Source organism: Notamacropus eugenii, chromosome 1 (assembly GCF_028372415.1).
Source record: "Notamacropus eugenii isolate mMacEug1 chromosome 1, mMacEug1.pri_v2, whole genome shotgun sequence".
Taxonomy (NCBI): domain Eukaryota; kingdom Metazoa; phylum Chordata; class Mammalia; order Diprotodontia; family Macropodidae; genus Notamacropus; species Notamacropus eugenii.
The window spans coordinates 528,338,941-528,362,251 of record NC_092872.1 but is presented as its reverse complement, the minus strand read 5'-3'; the positions used below and the strand labels follow the sequence as shown (position 1 = coordinate 528,362,251).

General features: G+C 48.6%; 2 protein-coding genes across 14 annotated transcripts; one reads left to right on the top strand and one right to left on the bottom strand.

Moving 5' to 3' along the window:
• Positions 1-2,676: 2,676 nt before the first annotated feature.
• OST4 (oligosaccharyltransferase complex subunit 4, non-catalytic) lies at positions 2,677-3,623 on the top strand. Its single transcript, XM_072633972.1, has 3 exons — positions 2,677-3,069; positions 3,197-3,332; positions 3,425-3,623. The coding sequence occupies exon 2, from the start codon at positions 3,198-3,200 to the stop codon at positions 3,309-3,311; it is 114 nt and encodes a 37-aa protein (XP_072490073.1). The 5' UTR covers positions 2,677-3,069; position 3,197; the 3' UTR covers positions 3,312-3,332; positions 3,425-3,623.
• Positions 3,624-3,968: 345 nt separating this feature from the next.
• On the bottom strand, positions 3,969-23,078 carry AGBL5 (AGBL carboxypeptidase 5). 13 transcript variants are annotated; one of them, XR_011972423.1, is made up of 18 exons: positions 22,966-23,078; positions 21,685-21,948; positions 21,270-21,441; positions 20,697-20,860; positions 19,807-19,984; positions 19,376-19,554; positions 18,360-18,816; positions 17,711-17,880; positions 17,261-17,396; positions 16,092-16,294; positions 15,344-15,546; positions 7,560-7,727; positions 6,837-6,992; positions 6,359-6,445; positions 5,882-5,994; positions 5,550-5,596; positions 4,891-5,024; positions 3,969-4,470 (listed from the first exon to the last, which is right to left on the bottom strand). XR_011972423.1 is itself a non-coding variant. In XM_072633964.1 (18 exons), exons 2-18 carry the CDS (start codon positions 21,900-21,902, stop codon positions 4,299-4,301), a joined length of 3,015 nt encoding a protein of 1,004 aa, XP_072490065.1. In that variant the 5' UTR covers positions 21,903-21,948; positions 22,966-23,078; the 3' UTR covers positions 3,969-4,298. The 13 variants fall into 13 exon arrangements, 9 of the variants coding, with proteins under 9 accessions (XP_072490065.1, XP_072490063.1, XP_072490066.1 ...); XM_072633964.1 differs by having other exon boundaries at positions 5,550-5,654; XM_072633962.1 differs by having other exon boundaries at positions 4,891-5,100.
• Between the last annotated feature and the right edge of the window lie 233 nt (positions 23,079-23,311).

The window sequence follows — 23,311 nt, the reverse complement described above, 5'->3', positions numbered from 1 at the left end:
AGAACTGGGTGGAGATCCAAGATTTAGGAAACGATGTTCCTGAAGAAGTAAAGGTAGATGAAGGCGTGAGGAGCCGGGCTGTTGTTGGAGAGGGAGACCGGAGGTCTCCTTGTGGGAAAGAGAGGCACGGATTCATTAGCTGGAGAGAAGGGAGAGAATACCCAGGTGTGCCAGTGCAGCTGGAGATAGAAACCACCAGGCTGTCCCTCCATGCCCACCCCTGCCCCACCCCAGTTGTTCAACCTCAGGGCAGCTCCTCTAGTTTTCTTTGGCTCCCCTGATCCCTGCTCCTCCCCCTCTTCCCTCTCCCCCCCCCACAAAGCAACTGGCTCCCATTACCCCGACAGCTCCAGAGCAGCAGCCCAGCCCCCTCCCCCCTCCCCTGACCGACTCCTTGCCGTTCCCTTTTATGGATAGAAAGAGAGAAGAGAGGGGGAGCCCGGAGGAGGGGGAAGCGCAGTGGGCAGCGAAGGGGTCAGAGCGTTTCAGGATGCCTCTGCTCTGTCTTAGGGGACACCCAGGGCAGGCTACGTTCCTTTCCTCCGGGTCGGGGTCTCGTCCCCTCCCCAGTCCCTCCTCTTACCGGGAACCCGGGGCTCTTCTCTCGAGGCCCGGCCCTCCCTCTCACGTCCCCCCACCCCCGACATCCGGGGGTGATTTCCCACTTGGCCGACGAGCCAAGATTGGAGGTTTGCATTCCGGGAGGGTGGCCGGCCCGTCCCCAAGCCCTGCCGATGGGAGGGGGATTTCCTCATCCTGACCCTGAACCCCCCTCCCCCGGCAGGGCAGGCGCCGGGCACATCGCACCCTCCGCGCCCCCGCCCCGCGCTTCTTCTCTGCTTTTGGACTTAGAGGACCCAAGGCTGGGAAGCGCTGCTGGGGCTGGCGGCAGGGAAGACCTTTCCCCTGGACATCTCAGCCTCGTCTCCCGGCTGCGGCCTGTGTACCCCGACGCTCGCTGTCCTGGCGCGGGCGGGAACGGTCTCGAACCCCGGACCTAGAGGAGCGCGGCCGGGCAAAGACCCAGAGGAAACACCTGGCGGGAAGCGGGCGGGGACAGCGGCCCGAGGGGGCCCAACAGGAAAGCGGGGCGCGGAGGTCAGGCTAAGCCGCCTCCCCGAGCCCAGGGCGCACTCTCTGGCCAGCCCCGATACTGGCTCCTCGCTGTCCGGCTGCCCGCCTTCCTGACCTTTGCCGCCAGGGCCCCAGTCAGCTGTGGCCAGCTGTTCTCAGCCAGCCAGGCTGTCTCGGGCTGAAGGCGGGAAGCGGGCAGGGCTGGGCCGCCGGGTGCCTCTCTGTGCGTGGAGCGGGCTGAGCTCGGTCTGGAGTGGGTGTCCGCAGCTGGAGGAGGCTGGCCCCCGAGGCACCGTCCGTGTGTCATCTGTGGGTGTGCCAGGCAGGATGCGCTAGGTGTGGGGATGCAAATGTAGGAAGCGGTGTGTGTCATGGTGGTGGTAGTAACAGCTAAGTTGAATTACAAGGCGAGTGGTGCCTTGAATGCATTCTCACATCACCGAGCAGTTAAAAGGCACGTCCTGATTTCTTCATCATTTGTACCTTATTTGCTCAGACACTGTACGTCAAAGCAGCCTGTGTGCTCATTGCTATCCTCACGAAAACCTTTAGACTTCAGAACCCTGGCTAAGCTGCCATTTTTCTCCAATGAAGTCAACAAATGTCAGCTGAAAGGGATCTTGCAGGCCCTTTAGTCCAAGCTGTATCTGATCAAGAAGTCCAATAAATGGTCTTCCAACCCTTGCTTGTAAGACTGCCCCTCCTTAAAGCCTCCCTTCCCCCACTTCCCCAGGCAGCCCATCTGAATCACTTTGGGGTGTAAGAACTGCTGAATTGGCAATGTTGACCAAAATCCAGGCTCATATTAGGGGGCCGTGTGCATATCAGGTTAATAATAAGGGAACCTTTCATCTTTCCCCCCTGCTATGGTGGAAAGCACCTTAGATTTAGAGATAGCGCCTGGATTGGAGTCCCAGCTCAAACACTGTGAATACCCAAGTGACCAGATCATCCCTATTCTCTGCTCAGAAAACTTCTATGGTCTCAAGTGCCTACTAAATAATGAACTTACTCCCCAAATGCCTTAACTTGACATTTTGGGGCCCTCTCTGGGAGTCAATCTCCTCTTTTTGTGAAACAGAAATAAATAATACTGGCATTACCTAACTTACAAGGTTGCAATGAGGAAAGTATTTTTGTAAACCTTGGTCCTGTCTTCTCGCCAGTCCCCTTACATCAGCTGTTCGTTTTGGCCCAAATGGTTTACATGTTGTTCCCCATACATGATATGGCCTCTCTGGCCCCCGTGACTCTGCCACCTCTCTGAGTCCTTAGCTCCCTTGTGAGGCCAGCCATGACCGTATGTGTGGCTCTTCTCTCCCCTTCCATTACTGGGCATGTATCTTGTATTTCCTTATCTGGGTATCTACTCCCCTCAAGAATGTGAACTCCTTGAAGGCAAGAAGTGTGTCTCTTGTTGGCGGCCCAGAAGCTTAGTACTGTACCGGGACCTCTGCAAGGGGCTTAATAAACATTTGTGATTGAATTGGACGTAAGAGTCCAACTTGGGAAGGGTGTCCTGCGCGCAGGAGAAAGTCTGGGCTCTGAAGCAGGGCGCCTGTGCAGGAGGTGGGGCTCCGGAGGGAGGCGTGCGTCCGTGTGCGTGCGCGCGTGCACGTGCAGGAGGCCCAGCTGCTGGGCTCCGAGGGGGTGCGTGTGCAGGAGAGGGGCTGGGGATGGGGACTGGGGGAGAGGCTGGGGGAGATCCCAGCCCCCTCCGTCTCACGATCAGCCCGAGGAGCCCGGGAAGCCGAAGCTCTGGCTCCCTCTGCAGGTCTGGCGGGTCGGGGCCGAGGGCTGGCGCACGCGCACCGCCCAGCTGAGCCCGAGGGAGCATACGAGGCGGCGGGGCGAGCGGCTAGAGGGGCCGTTTCCTGCGCTCGCCACGCGCGGCCGGCCACGTTTCCTTTGGGGTGCGCAGACTGCTCGTAGTTCCGGTCCGGCGCCGCAAAGCTGGTCTCTCTGTGCAAGCAGTGTGGGAACGCCAAGAGACAAGTGAGAGAGGCTGGGGCGGCGGCGGGTTCAGTGCGGGCGGCGGGGCGGAGGCACGGGCGGCCCGGCCCGCGGGGCCCATCGGTTGGCGGTGGCTGAGCCCGGCCCGCCGGCTCTGCTCTGTCCCTAGGATGATCACGGACGTGCAGCTGGCCATCTTCGCCAACATGCTGGGCGTGTCGCTCTTCCTGCTCGTGGTCCTCTATCACTACGTGGCGGTCAATAACCCCAAGAAGCAGGAGTGAGGCGGCGCGGCCCCGCTGCAGGTAATGCCCTCCTGCCCTCCGGAGCTGGCGGCCCAGAGAGCCCGCTCGGGCCAGCCGGGGCTTCAGCCGCGCCCTCCCCTTGTGTCTCCCAGATGGCTCTGCGCCCCGGAGGGAGCGTTTTCGTGCTCGTCTCTCCTGCCTGCTCACAAGCCTGAGCCCAGGGACGGCCCTCGAGGGACGCGGAGCGCCCGCCGCCAGGACCGACAGCCGACGGGAGAATGGGAAGCGGCGGCTCCGAGGCTGAGGGGTTTGGGCCCCTATTAAACACCCCCCTCCTCTTTTGAGGCTAAACTGGCGTTTGTTACGAGGCAGAGATTGCATACTGGGAGATGGGAGTGGGTTTGGAGCTGGAATGGTTTCTGTGCACAGTGGGTAAGGAGCCGCAGATCACCCTGCGTGGGCCTTCAGGTTGGCCACGAAGAAAAGGCTGCCCAGGAACTGGGCGAGGGAGAGACCTTTGGAGACATCCGTCCCTCCGGCCTTCTTCCGTAGGAAGGGGGCGGCAGCAGCAACATTCTCTCCTGTTTTCCAGGGTCCCCTGATAAAGTCTGAAGCTAGATGGAGTACGTGTGGTAGGGGGGTCTTTACACTACATTCAATCCTGTCCACCTTTCAAAATAGCAAACATTTCTTGAGTTTTTTTTCCAAACAACTTTTATTTCCTCAAAGTCTTCCCTATCCTATGATACAAGCCAGAGGCAAAACCTGCCACTCAATAGGGCTCAGTATAGAGGCTGATAACTTTTCGAACCCACCAATATAAAAAATATATATATATATGGTCCCAAATTCCTGTGCTGTGGAGGGAGGGATGGGGCTGGGAGGTCCCTGCTCCCAAGTGGGCCCGGAACAATGAGGCTGACTCTCTAGGAGCCATGGTTGTTACAGGGGAGACGCAACCGATTAGGGCGTTTCCTGTGTCCTGAAATCATGGGAGGATGTCCTGCCATGGAGTCAGGGGCGACATCATACTCTGGGAGACCGAGTGATTGGGGGGGGCTTGATAACAGAACAACCCTCAGGCTGTCCCAGTGCCCCCCCACTGTAACAAGTTGGGGGCTGGGAGCAAATGATGGGACGGGACACAAGTGAGGAGGCAGGGGCAGAGTGGGGCCGTGGGGGCCCAACCAGGTACAGCCTGCAACAGAAAAGAGGGGAGTCAGGCTGATAAATTCTGCCCCTTCTCTAGTCTCAGCTTAGGAGGATCTGAGCTTTGGATAAGTGTCATGTGATTGGGGGGAGGGTAGGTGGAGAGGGGAAAGGGACAGCCGGGTTCTAAGGCCTTTCTCCTATGGGGGATGGGGGGAAGATCTCAGCTATAAGTTTTCCTGATGAGGGTAAAGGTAATTAATGCCTTGTTAGGAAAGTCAAGGAGGCTTAATTTTTCAGTGGCATTGTGCATTTGAACCCTAGGGTAACAAAAGGAATTGGGAAAATTAAGATCCTTAGTAAAGAGATAAGACTGTGAAGGGCAAGAATAAGGGTGAAAATTACATGACCTAAGTCAGGCCCATGGAATCAGGTTCCTGTGGAAGAGGCTTAGGACCCTTGTACTTACCCTGGTGCAACAGAGCAGGATCCTGGCTCTGGCTCAGAGCTGTCCCTGGTCCGGGGGACGGGGGATGTGGGGCCCGAAGAGCCTCTCATCCCTCTGCCAGGCGGCGATGAGCCCCGGCCCAACCCGGGCCTAGCCTGTATGGATAGGGGGTGGCGCTGAGGGCTAGACTCTTCCCCTGAGCTTCTCACTTCCTGGACTTGATTCTGGCATCTCCATGGAGGGAGTGTGGTACAGTAGGGGATTAACACAAAGGAACTAGGACTTAGAACTCCTGGGGACTGTCCCTAACTGGGACAGATAATATGGGATTGGGGTAAAGGACTTTTATTTAGTCTGGATCATGCCTTCCACGGTCTTACCCAGGGTGGGAATAGCAGAAGGGTCCAGGTGCTCCACTGTTTGAGCCTCTGGCCCTTCTGTGGTGAGGGGCTGGATGAGCAGAGAAAGCTCTCCATGGGGAAACGGTAGGCTATGTGCAAACCTCCCTCAGTCCTCTCCTCAGCCCCTGCCAGGGGAGTTTATCCTCAGTCACCCAATCAGGTCTTGCCTATACCCACTTCTGCCAACCCAAAGGGGTTCAACACTAGCCTGGGGGGCCTTGTCTGACCCTGGGGTTGGTGGCATTGGCTGCTCCTTGGAGCAGCAGCCAGAGGTGTTACCTGGGGAATCCGGGACCCCTCCTGGCGGAAACTCTCCTCGGGCAGTTCTGGGCAGAAAGAGAGGAGAGGCTGAAGGCAAGGACAAGCGAAGCCACGGCTAGGAAGCTGAGGTTGGAGCGTGATTAGCAGAAAGAATGAGGCTTTGGAAACTGGAATTGTTGCTAGCTGTGACAGTTAAATAGACTGCTGTGGATTTCTTATGGGAGAATGCCCCACTTTGGCAACAGACCAGTGTTAGACATTCTCCCTCCCACTAATAGAATGAAGGACTCACTGGATCAGGGCTATCAGGGCAATTGTGCTGGAAACAGGGATAGGCCACAGAGTGTTACCTGCAGTCGAGCCCTGATGCAGGGGGTGCGAGACCCATTCCCCAGCAGCCCCTTCCCGATAACCATGACAGTCTCTGGTTTATCCCCTGCTGACAGGAGTGAGCAGCTACTCCCTAGGGATTAAGAGAAAATTATCACTGGAATAGGGACCATGCTGAAGAGATTCAAGGACTACAGATCACAGTATCTGAAGGACAATGTTGAATTAATGTCTTGGGGATAGCATGGAGTCCTAATCTGGCTCTAGTTAGAATTTGGCTATAAAACTGTTTAAAGGAGTTGCCCAATCTTGAGTGCCAAGTAGATATGCCAGGACTTCTAGTCAATATGTAAATCAAACCTTAAGAAATAAGGTCAGAATCCAAGACTGGTGTGGGTATCTGAGCTGGTAGCTAAGGTGGGAGCCAGTAAGATGAGGACTATAGGTGTGGGAGGGGGAGTGGCTGCGTAGAAGGTGCTCTGTCACACAGAACTCACCAAGAGGGAAGATATTTGTTCCAGCCAAGGAGAAGCAGACATGAAAAGGCACCTGCAAAAGGCTGCCCTTATCTGGTTTCCAGTGTCCTACCATGACAATGATTTGGGGGTCAGGAACTTCAAGTGGACATCCCTGGGCAACTTGGAAAAAGTTCCTTTAGAAGGCTCTTTGTGAGTAGGCACAATTCAGGGACTGTTTTTATGTCATAAAATTCCAGTTTCTTTTGGAGGATGTAAATATTTTACATGGGGCATTAGGATGATCCAGGTTTGTGATTAGGGGGTACAACTGAGGCTGTAAGATAGATCAGAGCCATATTGTATCAATAGTGAAGCCAGGCTAGGTGGCAGCAGAGGTGAAAGATACTTATCTAAAGTTCTGCTGATGAGATTGAATTTGGGACCACAGACTGAAGGAATGTGGTGGGGGGTGGGGGGGAGTTGGATAGAACACATAACAGTTGCATTAGGTACAGACCTGCTATACCAAGTGAGGTAGGCAGTAAGCAAGTGGCTATGTTTCTTGAAGGGGTTGGGCCAGCAGTAGGAGGAGTTGGGTGTGAGTCCAAGCTGCCTGTGGTAGGGCGATTGGTCAGTGGTTGCTGCCGCCGTCTCCTGTCCTGGCCTCGGGACTCTGAGCAGAGATTGATGGAAGTGGATAAAAGGGCAAGTCAGTAGGGGGTGTTTTTCACTGCCCAGCTTGCTCCCCTTACTGGATGATTTGATGGGACCTGGGTTTTGTATATATTAGTGTCCCTCTTTCCTGGAGTAACCCTCAGATGGGAAGGATCTTCAACAAACATTAGACATTCAAAGGTAAAGGTACGCTAACTTTTTCTACAGTTAAGAAGACTTAAGGATGATGCTAAGAACTGAACCCAGGATCTGTCTGCTTCCATCTTGGTCCTTTCTTTGGGAGAAACCATGACCTTGACTATTCCCAACTGCATCTTAAAGTCTATCTGGTGACCTAGTCACAGATTATTTAATATTGTCAGTAAAAATTTACTATTCTTCCTCATTTCACAAGCCCTCTTTTTATCCCAAAGGGTCCCTTAGATGACCACTCCCACTGAGGAACCTCCTCCCCATAGCCTGCCACTGAGTTTCAGTTTTTAAGATTATGCATATTTATCAGATCAATTGTTACTTCCCATCCAATTTACAAACCCTTAGCTGACCTGGTTCCTATTTCTTTTACCTGCTCGGATTTTCCAGTCTGTAGTAACCCAACTCTGGCCATGACCTTGTCTTTGCTTCCCTGCTGTGTTGCTGCAGTCCTCTCTTTCCTCTGTCGTGCTCCCTGCATCTGTCACACATAAGGAGGGATCCAGGACTAGTTTCCTCAGTAGAGAAGAGGGGAATAGGACTGGCCAAAAAAATGGTAGAATTTTTACCTAGATCATTGCAAAGCCAAATTCCATTTCTGTTCTCCCTAATTTCACTAACTGATTTAATGTCTATTTCTAGGCTCTTGCTTTGTGGGCTTCTAGGATGAAGGGGAGCAGTGCTTGAAGGCATTTCCTGATCTTGAGTGTGCATGGTTATGATTGTGTTCTGAATATTATCAGTTGGTACTTTCTCAGAAAGGCCAAGGAGCAGTAGTGGTTTAGAAATTACATGCAGAAGCTATAGCTAGCCAAGCTGGAAGCCACATCTGTTTTCTCCATAGAGAAAACTAACCTGTGGATTTTACTGACCTGCACTAACTGATTTTTCTAGATTGTTGTCTGTTCTGTTTTGAGGTGGCAAGGATTGTTGAGAAGAGTGGAGGCTGCTGCCCCTGTGGAGCTCCTTTCCATATTCTATTTGCTCTGCAAGGTATTTGCTCCTAAGCTTCAGAGAGTGACTCTACTAAGAAATGTAGTAAGGAAGAAACAGAAGTGAATATGGTTGTGGAGTTCCACAATAGATCATCTAGATCAAGGTTCTTAATAACTTTTGTGTCAGACTCTTGCATTCTGCTAAAGCCTAGGGAACTCTTCAGAATGTTTTTAAATTCATAAAATAAAATATATAGGATTACAAAGGAAATCAATTACATTAAAATACAGATTTCAAAAAAAAATTTTTTTTTTAATTCACAGCCCTCTAGTTAAGAATCTCTGACTTAGCTAAGTGAAAAGCTAGGAAATAGATCACATCTCTGGCATGAAGGCAAGATAATGTATTTACAAGGAACTTCAGTTATCTCGAGATTTGATGGCTTCTTTACCAAAAACAAAGTTAACAAATTCCTGGCTTACCTAAATGCCAGTTATATCCTTCAGAAGATAGACAGAGCTATAAGGGGAGCTACTAGACTGACATAATTCTGATCAACAACAAGGTAACTGTGGGGGAAACAACTATGGGACCTTAAGATTACTGATGAAGGAGGGGAAAGCCAGGCTAGTCTTGTACATTCTGTTTTTGGAAGGCAGATTTCAAAGGGTTCAAAAAAAGATAGAATCCCTTAGCTTAAAATTTATCAAGGTAAGTCAGCTCAGGGAGGCTACCTGGAAGAATAAAATCCTGAAGAAGCAAAAACAAATAGTTCCATCGAGAAGAAAGGAGGTGGGGTGTGGGGGGGGTGTGTGTGTGTGTGTGTGTGTGTGTGTGTGTGTGTGTGTGTGTGTGTGTGTGTGTGTGTGTGTGTGTGTGTGTGTGTGTGTGTGTGTGTGTGTGTGTGTGTGTGTGTGTGTGTGTGTAATACATCTATGTCTATATAAATTGGAAGCAGGGATAAATATTGTGGTGGTATGCTCATGTAACAGCAGTGGTAGGTAGGAGCTGTAAAGTTCATAATGAGCTGAGGCAACAGAGAGCTGGAAAAAAAAACGAGGGGAGGAGGGGGAAATGAGCTAGGACTACTGCCTAGGGTAGATGGGACAGCAGATGACAGACAACACTATATTGATTATATTCAACTTTGCATTTTTTTCTCTGCCAAAGATCCTTGTGCTGGAAAGGACAGGACAAAAAATGTTAAAAGGGTTCAAAAAGCCAAGACAAGCGGATGCTAAACTCATCCCAGCTGTGCTGAGTGAGTTGCAGTCAGCAGTCAGGTGTGCTGAATCCTAGGTAGATGTTATTGCTAAGCAGCCACTGTGAGTGATTTTTGAAAGATTACAGAGACCAGGAGAGGTGCATCAGGATTGCTAAAAAACAATTGTAAGCAATTACAATTGTTTACCAATTGTAAAAAGAAAGAGGAGTTCTACAAACTAGAGGCCTGAGTTTGACTTCTATTCTTGACGGTATTCTACTCAGAACATTATTAAAGGGATAATTGATGAACATCTAGAAAAGGAAATGGAGATCATTAAGTCAGCACGGTTTCATCAAGAGTTTGCTTTTCTCCACTAAATTTTCCAACAACAGATTGGGAATGCTATAGAAAGAATTTATCTGGACTTCACAAAACATGTTATGCTATTCTTATGGAAAATATTTAGAGGTGTGGGCTGGATGATAATTATAGTTAGGTGTCTTATATAGTTGAATGACTGGATTTAAAGAATAACCATTTAAGGCTTGATACCTTCTTGGAGGGAGGCCTTTAATGGAGTTGTACCAGGGATATTCCATATTATTTACATTTTCGTCAGTAATTTAGATAGTATATTTATAAGATTTGCAAATAAGGTGAAGCTGGGAAGGATAATTAACAGGTTCGGATACAAATAATAATGATCGCTGGCATTTATATAGCACTTTAAGGTTTGCATATAGTATCTTACTTGATCTGCACAATAACCATGTGAAGTAAGTGCTACCATTATCCTCATCTTGTATGTGAGGAAACAGACTAAGAAAAGTTAAGTTGATTTGCCCAAGTTACACAGCTAGAGTCTGAGGTAGAATTTGAATTCAGGTCTTCCTCACTCCCAAGTCCAACACTATACTAGTTGACTTGATAGGATGGACTAACGGGCTGAATTTAAAGGCCTGCATTTGAGTTTGGAGGGGGGAAAAAGGCCTAATTTTTCATAAAGCAAGGACAGAAGAGGCATGTGTAGACACCAGCTCATCCGTATGAGATTTTTGGGTTTTAGTCAGCAATATCAATATTAGACAAAGTAATAAAAAATAGTTAATATGATCTTAGGCCCTACCAAAAGGCATCATATCCAAAGAATACTCTTCAATTCTAGGCACATTTTAGGAAAGCCATTTACAAACAGTTCGGTCCAGAGGAGGGCAGCTAGTATGGTAAAAGAATTGATTTCTGGCCACACCCTGGAGTATTATGTTGAAAGAACTTGAAGTTTTTAGCTTGGAGAAAAGCAGTGTTAGGAGTAAAAGTGGAGTAAACCTGGAGGGTTCTCTTGTGGAAGGAGGCATCATTCTTGTTTGAGTGGTCTTAGAAGGGAGAACTAGCAGTTTGGGGTGGAAATTACAGATTTTAGCTCAGTGCTGCCCCAAAGTGGAATAGGCTGTTTTGAGTAGGAAGTGGGTACCCAGTTACTTAAATGTGAGGAGGCTTGACTAATTTGGCATATGTTATGAGTTGGACTAGACAACTGCTGAGGTTTCCTTTAACTCTGAGATCCTGTTAAGAGGAGAAAGGTGGCTTCCATTCATGGGCTTGGAAGAAGCTGGCCATGTTGGTAGACCGCCCACCTGACCACACTACTAAAACTAAGAAATGAACTCAGTCTTGCACAAGTTACAGCTTTGATTATGGGCTTCTGCCACAACCACCCTGAACAACTTCTCCAAGTCCTGCCTACAGTGGTCAAAGTTGGGAATTTTGAAGTCTAGAGTTATGGTGAATACTATGGTGAATGTTGCCTACATCATGGAAGTACATATTCTGTATTCCTTCTATCCTACTTGGGCAGCAGGTGCCCAAGACCCCAGCCATGCTGGATTAACCATTTATATCCACAAAACTGTGTTGAGGATAAAGTAAATTTAAGAGCAGTAGGGACAAAAGGCTAGAAACCAAGCCCTCTGAATTCAGCAAGAGATACTGGATGATAAAAGTTTAGAGCCAGGATTTCAGGGAAGCAATGGCAGGAGCTCTGGATCTTGTTGAATTGCACACATGATGGTAAGAAGGCCCCAAACCCCCTAATGCAGGGGTGGGGAACCTGCAGCCTTGAGGCCACATGTGGCTCTCGAGATCCTCAACTGCAGCCTTTGGATGGAATCCAAGTTTTACAGAACAAATCCTTTTATTATAAGGGGCCTTGTTCTGTGAAGTTGCACTTGAGAATCTAGAGGGCCACATGTGGCTTCAAGGCTGCAGGTTCTCCAACCCTGTGACCTAAAGACTGGATAGACATTCATGTTCCTAGCTTTGAGCACAGTGTAGTGGTGGAGAAAGGCACTGGATTTGGAAACATGATCTGTTCAAATCCTGACTTTGCCATAGATTGCATCACTTAACGTCCCTGGACCTTAAGTTTCCTCATTTGTAAAATGAGGCACCTCAACTAGATAACCTCTAAGGTTCCTTCCAATTCTAAATCTGTGATCTTACAGCTGCGGGCTAGAGGATGACCATTTCCAAGATCACAGTATTTGTCTTGCTGAGATGCTGGGGTCTGCAATCTACCAATCCATATCTATCATGGGGATTAATCAGTAAATCAACAGTTAGTCATACTTCCATTGGGAAATGGATCTAGCATACAGAAACAGTGAAATGTGGCAGGAGTCAGATTCTTGGCCACACCCTAAAGATCCTGAACATTGTCCACTGGTATTGGTTCAGAAATGCTAGTAGGCCAGGATCCTGACAACTGTCTACTGTTTTTCTTAGGGTTGCAGTGGTATGTCACTGGAGTGTTCACTGAAGTAGACAGAGTAAGTAGCTAGAAAGAATACAGAACTGGAAAGAGGGAGATTAAGTTTGGAGATGATCTTAAGTCATCCACACAATAGTTGCTAGTTGAAAGGGATTAATTTTTCTGAGGCCTCTGTACTGAGCTGTATTATTAAAGTACAGCTCTGTACTGTATTATTAAAGCTAACAAAAAACAACTTAAAAAATGAGGGTGGTATGAGGATCAAGTTTTTCACTTAAGAATACTAGAATATGGTAATGGCATTTAAGTGTAAAGCCCAAGAATCTTGTCTGAGGCCTTAAAGTTGCTGGGAGAATTTGAGCAATATGTTCCTAAGCCACAGCTTGACTTTTATTCTATAAATTTGAGTCCCAGTGGGGCAAGGCTCAGTAGTAGAGCAGAAAGATCACTGGAGGCAGGAAACACTTGGGTTCAAAATTTAGCAAAGGTTTGTCCATGCTACTTCCCTACCAAAAGAACTCCAATGACTTTAGAGTAAAATATGAACTCTTTTTACCACTGAAGAAGACCCTGCTCCAACCTCTCTGTGCCTAGGCTGATCACATACTCACTCAGTTTGGTCCAAACTAGTCAAGTGGGCCATTCCTTGTACATCACACAACATCTGTGTTATGTTTGTCCACAAGGGGGATGCCTCTTGTCTAGTAGCGTTCCTTGTTTACCTGTACCTCCTGGCAACAGGCTCTCACTGATTACCCCAGTTGTTAGTGTTCCTCAGATTAATTAGTATAATCCTGTATTTTTATCTCTATGAGCACTGTTATCTTTCCATCTGCCCCTCCTCCACTCCCCCCCCCCATCCACATAAACTTTTGTATTGGTATCTACAGTGCCAAGCACATGCTAGGTGCTTACTGATTCATTAGCACATGTTGCTTTGATCCCTGTTCTATCCCCATAATTGAACTTGAGGACAGAATGACAGGAGCTTAGGCTGCAAAATGTGAGGAGCTTAAAGGTGGTACCTCCAACTAATACCTAGAAAAAGACTCTTACAGACCTTCACTCTTCTCTAACACCACAATTCCTAGTTCCTCTAATCTTAATCTGGCCCATGATACAAGTTTTTAGGATAATGAGATAAAATTTCTATCCTGGGGAACAAGACCTTTTTCTCTAAAGTCACAACAAAAAGTGGCAACAGCAGTGCTTTCCCCTTCATGTACCCTCTACCCACCCCTTAACCGAGTTTAACCGTTCTACCAAAAGCTGCCAGGTGCATTATGGACTGCAGAGATATCTTGCCCACCTGATCCCCCTTCCCCCTCTTCCCTCCCTCCCCCCCCCCCCCCCCAGCTCCGGTCTTACTAGCTTTTACCCTAGATACCACAAAAGCTAAAATTATCAAGACCCTACATCAGAGCTTTACTAGTCCTCCCAGATAGGAGGTGAAGAAGGCCTCTGCTAAGTGATGCAGCTTTTACTGTAGCTTCAGTTTTACAAGACTATTTACAATACGTGTCACCCCCATTTTACAGAGAAGATATTTAAGATTCATAGAGATTAAGTTACTACAGGATTACAAAGCTGTGAAAAGTCAGGGTATCTGAACCTGAGTCTCTCCCAAATCTTAAATCCAGGGCTTTTTCTACTACTCCTCCCCTTCAAATTTACTTGGAGGCTGGTACCATCAAAAAGGTCAGGTGCTAAGTTTAAGATGAATTCTCCTATTTACAATGGAATTCTTGGGTGGAAGAAGCTAGTCTGCCTGTTCCCTCCCTGCAGGCTCCTTCCCTCAGCTTTGATTCCATGTTTTTGTCTTGGATCCATGGCAACCTTGTGAATTCTCCCTTGCCCAGGGCAGCTGCATGGTTAGTTCCTCCTAGGCAGCAGCCACTCTGTAATTTGGCAGATAGCTTTCTATGACACTATAAGCCAGGTCAATCCACTTTTGCCATAAAACTGAATCCCAGTGGGGGAAGTGGAGCAAATGGACCTAGCTCTGAAGGCATTAAGTCTTATGTACAGACTCTTCAGGTGCCATCCACTATCACTCTGGTTTGGGAGGAATGAGAGCTAAGACGTTCCCAGGGAAGAGCTCCTTTCAGGAGCAAAGAAAGTTTTCCTAAGCTGAACTTAAAGTAACACTAGTCCAGAACCCTTCATATTAGTATCAGCTACAACAGTCCAAAAGCTACACATGATCAATGGTCTAGTTCAAGGGTTCTAAACCTGGGGCCTAAGAATTAAAAAAAAAAATTATTTTAATAACTATTTCAGTAACTCTTGGTTTCCTCTACAAATCCTATTTTACTTCATGCATTTAAAAACATTCTGGTAAGGGGTGTGTGACACAAAAAGTTTAAGAACCTTTAAACTATTTCTAGAAACATAAATTATTTCCCTTTTTCTTGTTTCTTAGAATCATAAAATCATAGCTTTAGAGCTGTAAAAATCCTTAGAGGTTATACATGTCAACACCCTCATTTTAGAGATGAGAAGACAAATGTAGAATGGCTAAGAATAACCTGTCCAAATTTTCCTAGGTAGCAAGTGGCAGAGCCAGGATGAGCCCAGGACTGTTTTTCCACTATACCTGTAGCTTCTCAGTGACTTCCTTTCTTCCCTCCCAAGAGCTCAGCCTCTTTCTAAGAAGAGAAGTGCTTAGAGTACCCACTGTTTTTATGTATAACACTTGAGGGCACTGAGGCACAGGTGAATAGCCATAGTAGGGACAAAAGGAAGCAAGAGTCTAGCTTGCAGGATTAGGAGGTTGTGCAGTGCTTCTTGACCTCAGTCTTTCTGCCTAGGCTCTAGAGCCAGAAGTAGCTCTGGTTCTCAGGGGGCCTTGGGATATAGCCATTTTTTCATAGCCATTTCTGCAACTTGGAAAGAGTGCCTGTTTTCACCCTGACTACTAGAAAGTACCTCTTAATGTCTGTTAGCTAACATTCCCTTCTGTCAGAGCGCTTGCCTTGTTTTCAGTATGTGCTGGGGCCCTATAGTTCCTTGGGCTCTTGATAGAGAGTGCCTAGGACCCCTACCCATGGCCACAGGTCCCAGTCTGTGGCCCCAATGCTGCAAGGAAAACCAAGGTCTCAGGAGAGGCTACAGATTCTGCTGTAAATTGGTTTTATTGGTTTACCCCTTGACTCAGGCCCAAGAATGAGTCTTCAGGGCTAATTTTTCCCCCAGCAACACCAGAGAGAATGGAACACTTGCCCCAGGGGCTTCCTTATCCGCTTACCTCTAACAGGGCCCAGCACCCGATGGCTGCCTTTCTGGGTGGCAAGGCCCAGGCCTGGTAGCCCTGTGGACCGACTGCTATGAAAAGGAAAGCTTGGTGAAGTTTTGATCTGCGGAGAGTTTTGCTGGCTGTTGCCACTGGTCCCAGTGCTGAAGCTTCGGGCCCGGCTCAGAGTATTTTCAGAGCATGACATAGGCAAACCACTGCAAAGAAGCAGACGTAACAGGTGAAGTCTGGGGCACGTACATACCAAGTCTTTCAGCCTCCATGTCTTTCCCTAAGGAAAAATCAACTGAAATCATCTTTGGATTAAGGGACCATTAGGTGCCACTACCAAAGGAGAGAAAAAAGAAATCTTCTGCCCCATGATTAGCCCCTTTCATGTAATCCCTCCCAATCTGGGTCATGCTGTTAAGGAAGTTACAAGTAGCTTCCTGTGGCAAATGTATCTAGTCACTGGGATAGACTGGTAACTCTAACTTTCTGGGAAGTCCCTCCCTCATTCCTTCTGCCTGGCTTCTTATTTCCCTAGACTAGGGATTCTCAATCTGTTAGGCACTGAGTTACTGTGGATTTGAATTCATGACACCCTTTCCCCCTCCAGAAGTATCCTATGGTACACAGTTGTAAAATTAAGTATGTTGTGAGTATTTCATACATTCCTTGAAATAGCTGAGACCTCATGTTTTATCTCAAAACCAAGTAACATCCATTTTCCCACCCTTTCCTCCCATCCTGTTGTCCTTACTTGGGGCCTTTTGGTGGGGTTCGAGAGCCTCTCCTTTTGTTGATGCCTACATTAAGGCTGTTACCTACACCTCTGCTGTTACGGACATGTCTCAGCATCCAGGCTCTCAAGTTGTTGAGGCAGTTGTGCTCCGAAAGGACAATTCGTGGCCAGGGATTGCATTCTGCCATGTCCAGGGCTGCAATGGCCACAGCCCGCCCTACCTGCCAAGGGAGTTCAAGTACAATTTGGTATTTGGGAGCTTCTTATGATGGTAGAGAAGAGATGATTGAAACATTCTTGATTTGGATCACTCAAACTTATCCTCTGCCTCACAACACTTGGGTTATAGCATATGCTAAGGGGAAGGTCACTGTTCCTCATCTGTAGCCAAAGTGTATCCCCTATCAAAGCTGAGACTGAAATTCTTTGCCTTAAATTTTGTCCTTTTCATACTACTGCTTTTATGAGTTGCTATATCTCAGGAATTAAGCCAGATGGCAGCACTCTCTATTGTGAGATTAGTGACCCTCAATGGCTTAGAGTAGAAAGGTCTGTTCATTATAGAAAGCAACAAAGCTCTTTTCTCCCTATTCCTGTGCAGCCTCCTATGAGGCCAGGAAAGACACACATGCCCTTGTATGATAAAAGGAATGGCCCAGTAAAACAAGGTAGTATGAGATAAGGGGAAAAACCTAAGCCCCAAAAGTGCTGGACAAAGATATGCTCCCAAAACTGGAAGGGGTACTCAACTGGAGTCCTACTTGCAGGACTGAGGAATATTCAACTCCCCACTATTTAGGAGGATCTAACCAGAGCTCTCATGGCAGTGTGATCTCTCCTTAAGACTTCAGTCAAGTGTAGTTAGCGTAGGCCAAGGCTTCTTAAACTTTTTTCCATTTGAGCAGTGTTTACTGAAGTTACATAGCTTGAGGGCATTTGTAGTGCATGCTTTGTGTTTAGAACCTGGGTTGCAGTAAAGTTGTTAGATGTAACACAGGCAAAGGATGTTAGAAACATCTCTGATTTCATTTTTAATTAATTTTTGGTTTCTGCTCATTCAGAAACTTTTGACTGTTGCCAAAATTTTTTTCGACCCTATATGGAGTCATGATCCATAATTTAAGAAGCCTCATGGTTTGAGGCTAAACTGCCTGATGCTTTTGCTTCTTCCTCCATGCCTTGATTACCTGTTCAAACAGCTCCACAGTGTATCTGGAACGGAAAGCAGGTGGGGGAGGGGGGCTGGCACGCCCATTGTCGTGGCAGGCAGCAGGGATGCTGTTTACTGAGCGTCCAGTGTTGTAGTTGCATTCAAGTGTGTAGCTAAGACACAGAGACCTTTATATCACTACTCTGGACAGATGATATGTAGCTTGAGTATACTAAAGTGGTCAAGGGAACGATTAAGGACTATTTCCCAATGAGCTGGCAACCATCCCAAATACTATACCCTCCAAGCTAAGCTGTGGAAGGCAGATCCACAGAGACAAAAAAATCTTTATTTGAAGGCCTTTCTTCTGAGATGCCTTGGGCTGCCCCATCTATTTCCACCATTCCCCTCTTAAGGGTGAGTGTGGGTGTTCTTAGGAGAACGTAACCAAAAGCTGAAGCCCTATTTTCCCAGTGTCTACGCTGACCTGTGGATGATCCCTGAGGCTTTGTAGATGGCAACTCGACCACTGCCTTCCTTAGACTGGCCATCTCGACGATCCCGAGCATACATGTTCTTCTCTGAGAAATTGCAGCCTTGGAAGTCAAAGTGTGCTGAATTCAGGGAGATAAGCTTTGGATACAGCATGTTTTCCACCTATTTGGGAATAAGAGCAAGCTCAGAAAGTATAGTGGGAAAGAGAAGGAAATAAGTCACTACATTCAATATCAACACATGCTATCAGAATTACCAGTATCAACTTAATAATTCTTGAATTCTGTGTACATGGCTTTGCACTAGATATTTAAGAAAGGTGGGTACAATTAAATCAACACATTTCTTTCCCTTCAGACCTTTTTCCTATTCCTTCCTATCCCCCTCCTCCCTCATCTTTTATATTTGGCTCCCATTAGAAAAGGCCTAATTTCGTTTAGTTTTGAAAAGCCTGGTCCTTAGCATTAAAACACAATTTAAAAAGTACCTCCTGATTGCAGATTTATTGCTAGCTGCCCCCCAGAGAACTAACAAGCCTATAGCTATTGTTCCTTCTGCTCACATTCTACACGTTAACACTCCCCTCCCCCTCTTAATTCCTAACACAGACCACATTCCCAGGCCAGTTTCAGGGTCCCTACCTGGGTACTCTCATCACTGAAGCTATTTCCATACATGAAACAACCCCTTTTAGAGGCATGTCCATGTAAGTCCACATAGTAGGCCACACCGCTCTCCTTAGGGGGAATGGTTTCAGGGGCTGGCTCCACCTCACTAGATTCTGATTCCAAAAACCACAAACTACTGGGGTCCTGGCTTGGTGGCTCAGTTTGGGTCCAGGACTCAGAATTGTCCCCATCAGCTGAGAGTCCAAGGTCAGCCTCATTATGGAGATTGTCAGTTTTTTCAAGTTCAGAAAGAGGACCAGGTGGGGCTGAGGGTTGGGGATTGGGCTGGTGATCAGAGGGAGTATGGGGATTCAGACGTGAGTGCACATGGTGGTAGAGCAGCACAGCCTTAGCCCCATAGATGGCTGGGTGCAGGACTGCATCTGGCTTTAGATACTGACGGTTCAGATTCACTCCTCGTGAGTCAGTCCTGTGTGGGCACAAGGGATAAGGTTGAGTTCAGAAAAGATGGAGTGGGAAAACAGAGACTAGAGTGAGTGGCATAAGATAGGAGTCAGGGGACTGATTATCCTATAGTTTGAATAAATCTTAAGTAGAAAAACCAAGGAAAGGAAAGAATTGAGGACAGCCTCACCCCAGGGCTCCAGAAACTAGAGAACAAAAATAGATCTTTTACAACTCCTGGTATTATCAACTTAATCATTCTTGAGCCTTCCCTGCATGCCTGGCATTGTACTAGGTGTTTTGGAAGAGTGTACATGGTTAAATCTACATAATATACATTGTACTACTACTGGAACTGGGAATGGTTCTCCACATCCAAGCGACCCTACATCTTTTTTCCTTCCCGGTCCTCCCCAAATGTCCAGGAGAATGCATTCTTTTTCAGGCCAACAGGGCATTCCCTCTTTACGATATAGGAGAGTTGTGAAAGCAGAACAGAGTAAATTTTACCTCATCATGACACTATGGCATTTATCAAGGGGACTACTGATGATCAAGAGAGGTGAAGGGGAAGCTATACTTACCGATAGTGACCCCGTACCACACCATCTGGGTTCAACATGGGAATCAGTTTAAAGACAAAAAGACGACGTAGGGTCTGGGCACGGGGGTCATCAGGTCGAAGGATAAAGTCCAAAAAACCATTGAAAACAAAGCTAGATGGTGTCTCCCCAGGGTGTACTCTGCTACTCAAGAAGAATATCTGTGATAAAGAGGAAAGCAATAATTAAGGCCATCAGTTCTAGTCCTATTCTGACAGCAGAAGGACATAGCCTGGGCCCCAACTGGGGCTGTGATAGCAAGGGGTCTAAGGTATCATTCGTTCCCTAGACTAAGATTGGAGAAGCAGACTAAAGATACATGGTCCAATACCTATAAGCGTTTTGGCTTTTGCCATGACAGATGGAATGAGAGAGAAGAGCCAACCTCCTACCTTTCTTTCCTCCCCACTCACCCTCTTGCCTGAGAAACAGAATGGCCGGGGTGTGTTGGTATCAGGGAATAGCTGCTCCAGACGGGGTTCTCTTTCATCTCGAAGTCCATGACAGGAACTCACAGTCAGCAGATCTACACGAAGTCCATCCAGAGAGTTACAAAGGAGTTCTCGGTGGTAATAGATGGAATCCAAGGAGCTGCAAGGATAAGGGTCATCAGGCCATGGGAATCCCCAATGTCTCAAGAAGGGACAGTCCACATTTGCAGAAGGGAATTAAGGTAGAGATAGGGAGACAAACTTCCTGGTCCCTAAACTCCACACCTTTGTAATTCAGAAGCTGAATGCAAAAAGTTAATGAAAGAACAGAAAGAGAAAATAACGTAAAAGTGGATACAGGACAAAAATTGAGAAAAAGAGGCACATATGCTGGCATAAAGGAATCTCTATCCACAGGGCAAAAAGGTGGGAAGAAATTATGTGGCCACTGTCTCTTCTTTGGTTTGTGGCTTCTCAGAGATAGAGATTCTCTCAGGCTGTGTGCTCTGTCAGGGCATGAGAAATTCCATTCTGATGGTAAGTAGATAAAGCATAAATGGAACATACAGGAGTTAGTGAATAAATACTTGTCTGAGTGACTGAAAGAAATAGAGATTTAGTCCTTTTCCTTTGGCCAAGGTAATAGAAGGTCTGAACTAGGCGGGAAAATGAGGTGAAGATGGTAGGAATGGCATGATGAGATCAAGACAACTGATACTCCGGTCTCAAAAAGAGCCAATGGTGGTACACAGCTATACAGAGAAAAGACTGAAGAAGTATCAACTGAGAGTTCTTAGGGCAGTTCACAGGAGAAGCAGAGGCAGTGTTTGGTCCCAGTACTTTGTGGAGGGAGAAAAGGCAGGACACAGCACCTGCTAAGGGAAGGATGGCTCTCCAAAAAGCGCTGGTCTAACTGGTTCAGCAGATCCTGGCAGTCACTGTAGGAGAAGGGGTAGCAGAAGGCGAAGAAGGTGGTAGCCCCACGACCCTCCACGAAGCGGTGCACAAAAGACAGCACAAACTGTGTCTCTGTCATCTGATGGGACAGAGGAAGAAGAGGAAAGGGCAACCAACTACTACCTCCATAGATAATAAATTCAATATTAACAGCTAGTCTTTTCAGTCCACCAAATTAGCATCTAGCCCTTCAGCATCATAGCAACAACCAGTTTCTCAGCTTCACGTTTGAGAATATGCCACCTGTCTCAATGTAGCTACTTGCCTTAGCAACCAGGCCTTTCCTTGCCTCACAGACATGAGTATCAAAGACCCATTAAAAGCTACAGATGTACCTTGGGTTTAAAGCAGAGGACTGAAGTAGAGTCCTTTCTTTCTAATTCCTTTTACCAGATAGAATGATTTCTTTCTCTCAAAGAATCTTTACACCCCACTTTTTAGTTTTTGTCTATAGCAACACAGTCCTTTCTTCCGTGTGGAAACTCTACCTCAAAGGTGGGCCTTTCCCGGATGCGTTCCCAACGAGGTCGAGTGGGGAGCGTGCGCACAAAGGGTGCCATGCCCTGGGAGTACAGTTTGCTTTGCTTGTTCATGTTCATGATGTTGATCTTTATGAGTTTTCCTGGAATTCCTCCCCGGACACTGAAGTAGAACCATGACCTAATGGGGTAGAGTAAGAAGAGATAAGTCTATAAGGGAGACGGATGAGGTAGCAACAAGAACGGAACAAGGCAGGTTAGTAGAAAGAATGGGAAAAGGCTGTTCTATGGGGATGAGAAGAAGGGCATTGTGAAACTGAGGAGAGCCAAGTAGATCCCTGGGATGACAGGTAAGAGAGTAAGGCCAAAGGATGTATGGCGCTGGGTTTCTGCATATTCCCTCCCCTTGACCCCAGCTTCATACCTGTTCCCATTCTCATATTCTGTTTCAGCACAATCAGGTCGAGTCCACACGTTGAATTCGTAGTCAGAGGTAGAGGATATTCCGCCGGTGGTGGGGGCTGATCCCCCACTCCCGCCCCCCTCCCCTTCACTAGCCACAGAATCCACCTTCTCCACATGGGCCAAGTTCCCTGAGTCAAAGCGGGAACTGAACAGCAGTCCCCCACAGCGCAGCTCCATGGTGGGGCTGAGTAAGCATCCTCCTGCCCCAGACTGGCCCTGAGAGCTAAGGGGGTGGGATGGGGATAGGGAAGGAGGGAGGGGAAGGAGAGGGAAGAAGACAAGTTGTGAAAACTGACTTTGTTAGTCTCTGGGGTTCTGAGGGGGCTTTCCAGTACTTCAAGAAAACCGGGAAGCAGCTTTGCTATAGAACACCAAAAGGAGTTACCACCAAGTACATGGACTTCGGTTGTGACCTAACCCCATTATGCTACTGAACTGGCTATGCCCGTCCCCGGGAGGGGATGTTGGGATTAAACCATACTGACACCACCAAACTCGGAGCCTCTTTCCGCCCAAAGTCTCCACAATGTAATAAGATCGGCCTCAATCCTAGGGAGGACACCCCAACTCCGATACATGGGGGGGCATCCCCGAGGAAGACCCCTGGCCCCAGGCGCCCCCTGGAGGGAGGAGCCAAGCTTCACCTCGGAGACCCTCCCCCTCACCTCCACCCCTCCCCCGCGTGGATCAGCTTAACCTGGAGAGACACTCCTGCAGCCTCCCGGGCCCAGCTTCCCATTGCTTTCCACCTATTGTGGAAAAGAAGGCACAAGGGCGGCTCATTCCAGGCAGAGGAGGCGGGGCAGGGGTCGTCCAGGTCACACTCGATCTAGGATACTGGGTCCAAGCTCGGGCCGGGGCCGCCCTCCCCGGAGTCCCGCATTGGAGCAAGGGGCTGCAAGCCCCGAGCCCATACCAAATCAATTCCCTAAAGGGCCGAGGGGCAGGAGTGCCGCACAGCCGTCCGGGTGCTGGGTGTGGGGCAGGGGAGCTGGGCACAGCCCCCCGACGCGGACCGGCCCACCTGCCCGGCCCGGGCGCGAGAAGCGGGGTCGGGCGCCTGGCTCCGGGCCGAGCTCGGGGCCGGGCGGGCAGCGGCGGCGGTCGGCGTGACGGTGACGGGGGCGGGGCCGGGGCCGGGGCGGTATCCCAGGAGGGGGCTCCGGGCCAGAGGGGCAGAGGGGGGCGGGGCCGGGAGCCGAACCGGGGCGCAGGAGCCCGGCCGCGGAGAGCCCCTCACCTCTCTCGGGGCCGGCGCTCCCGTTCCTCCTCCCGTCAGCGTGGCTGCGCCTCCAGCCCCGGCTCAGAGCCCGGGCCTGTCGCCCAGGACCCAAACAAAACGGGAGCGCCGCGGCGCCGGGACCCCGCTCTGCCAGGAAACAACAAGCCATCCGCCTATTGGCCGCGGGCGCAGCTGCCCACCCACCCAGCAACACTCGCTGCCATTGGTCGGGCCAGGGAGGTGAGGGGTCTTTTCACCCCTCGCGGTCGCCCGTGTCTGAGTTCCCCGGCAAAGTAACATCTGGGGCTTCGCCGCTCCCCAGCTCTCGGGAAGACCTCCACTTCCGTCCGCTGCTCCCGAGGCA

Coding starts and splice junctions, on each gene's coding strand:
- AGBL5 (XM_072633962.1), bottom strand. CDS start 21,902: ATGGAGCTGCGCTGTGGGGGACTGCTGTTCAGTTCCCGCTTTGACTCA. Junction 18,817..19,375: donor GTGGTACGGGGTCACTATCG/GTAAGTATAGCT, acceptor GTGCCCACACAG/GACTGACTCACGAGGAGTGA. Junction 5,101..5,549: donor AGGGGTCCCGGATTCCCCAG/GTAACACCTCTG, acceptor CCCTCCATGGAG/ATGCCAGAATCAAGTCCAGG.
- OST4 (XM_072633972.1), top strand. CDS start 3,198: ATGATCACGGACGTGCAGCTGGCCATCTTCGCCAACATGCTGGGCGTG.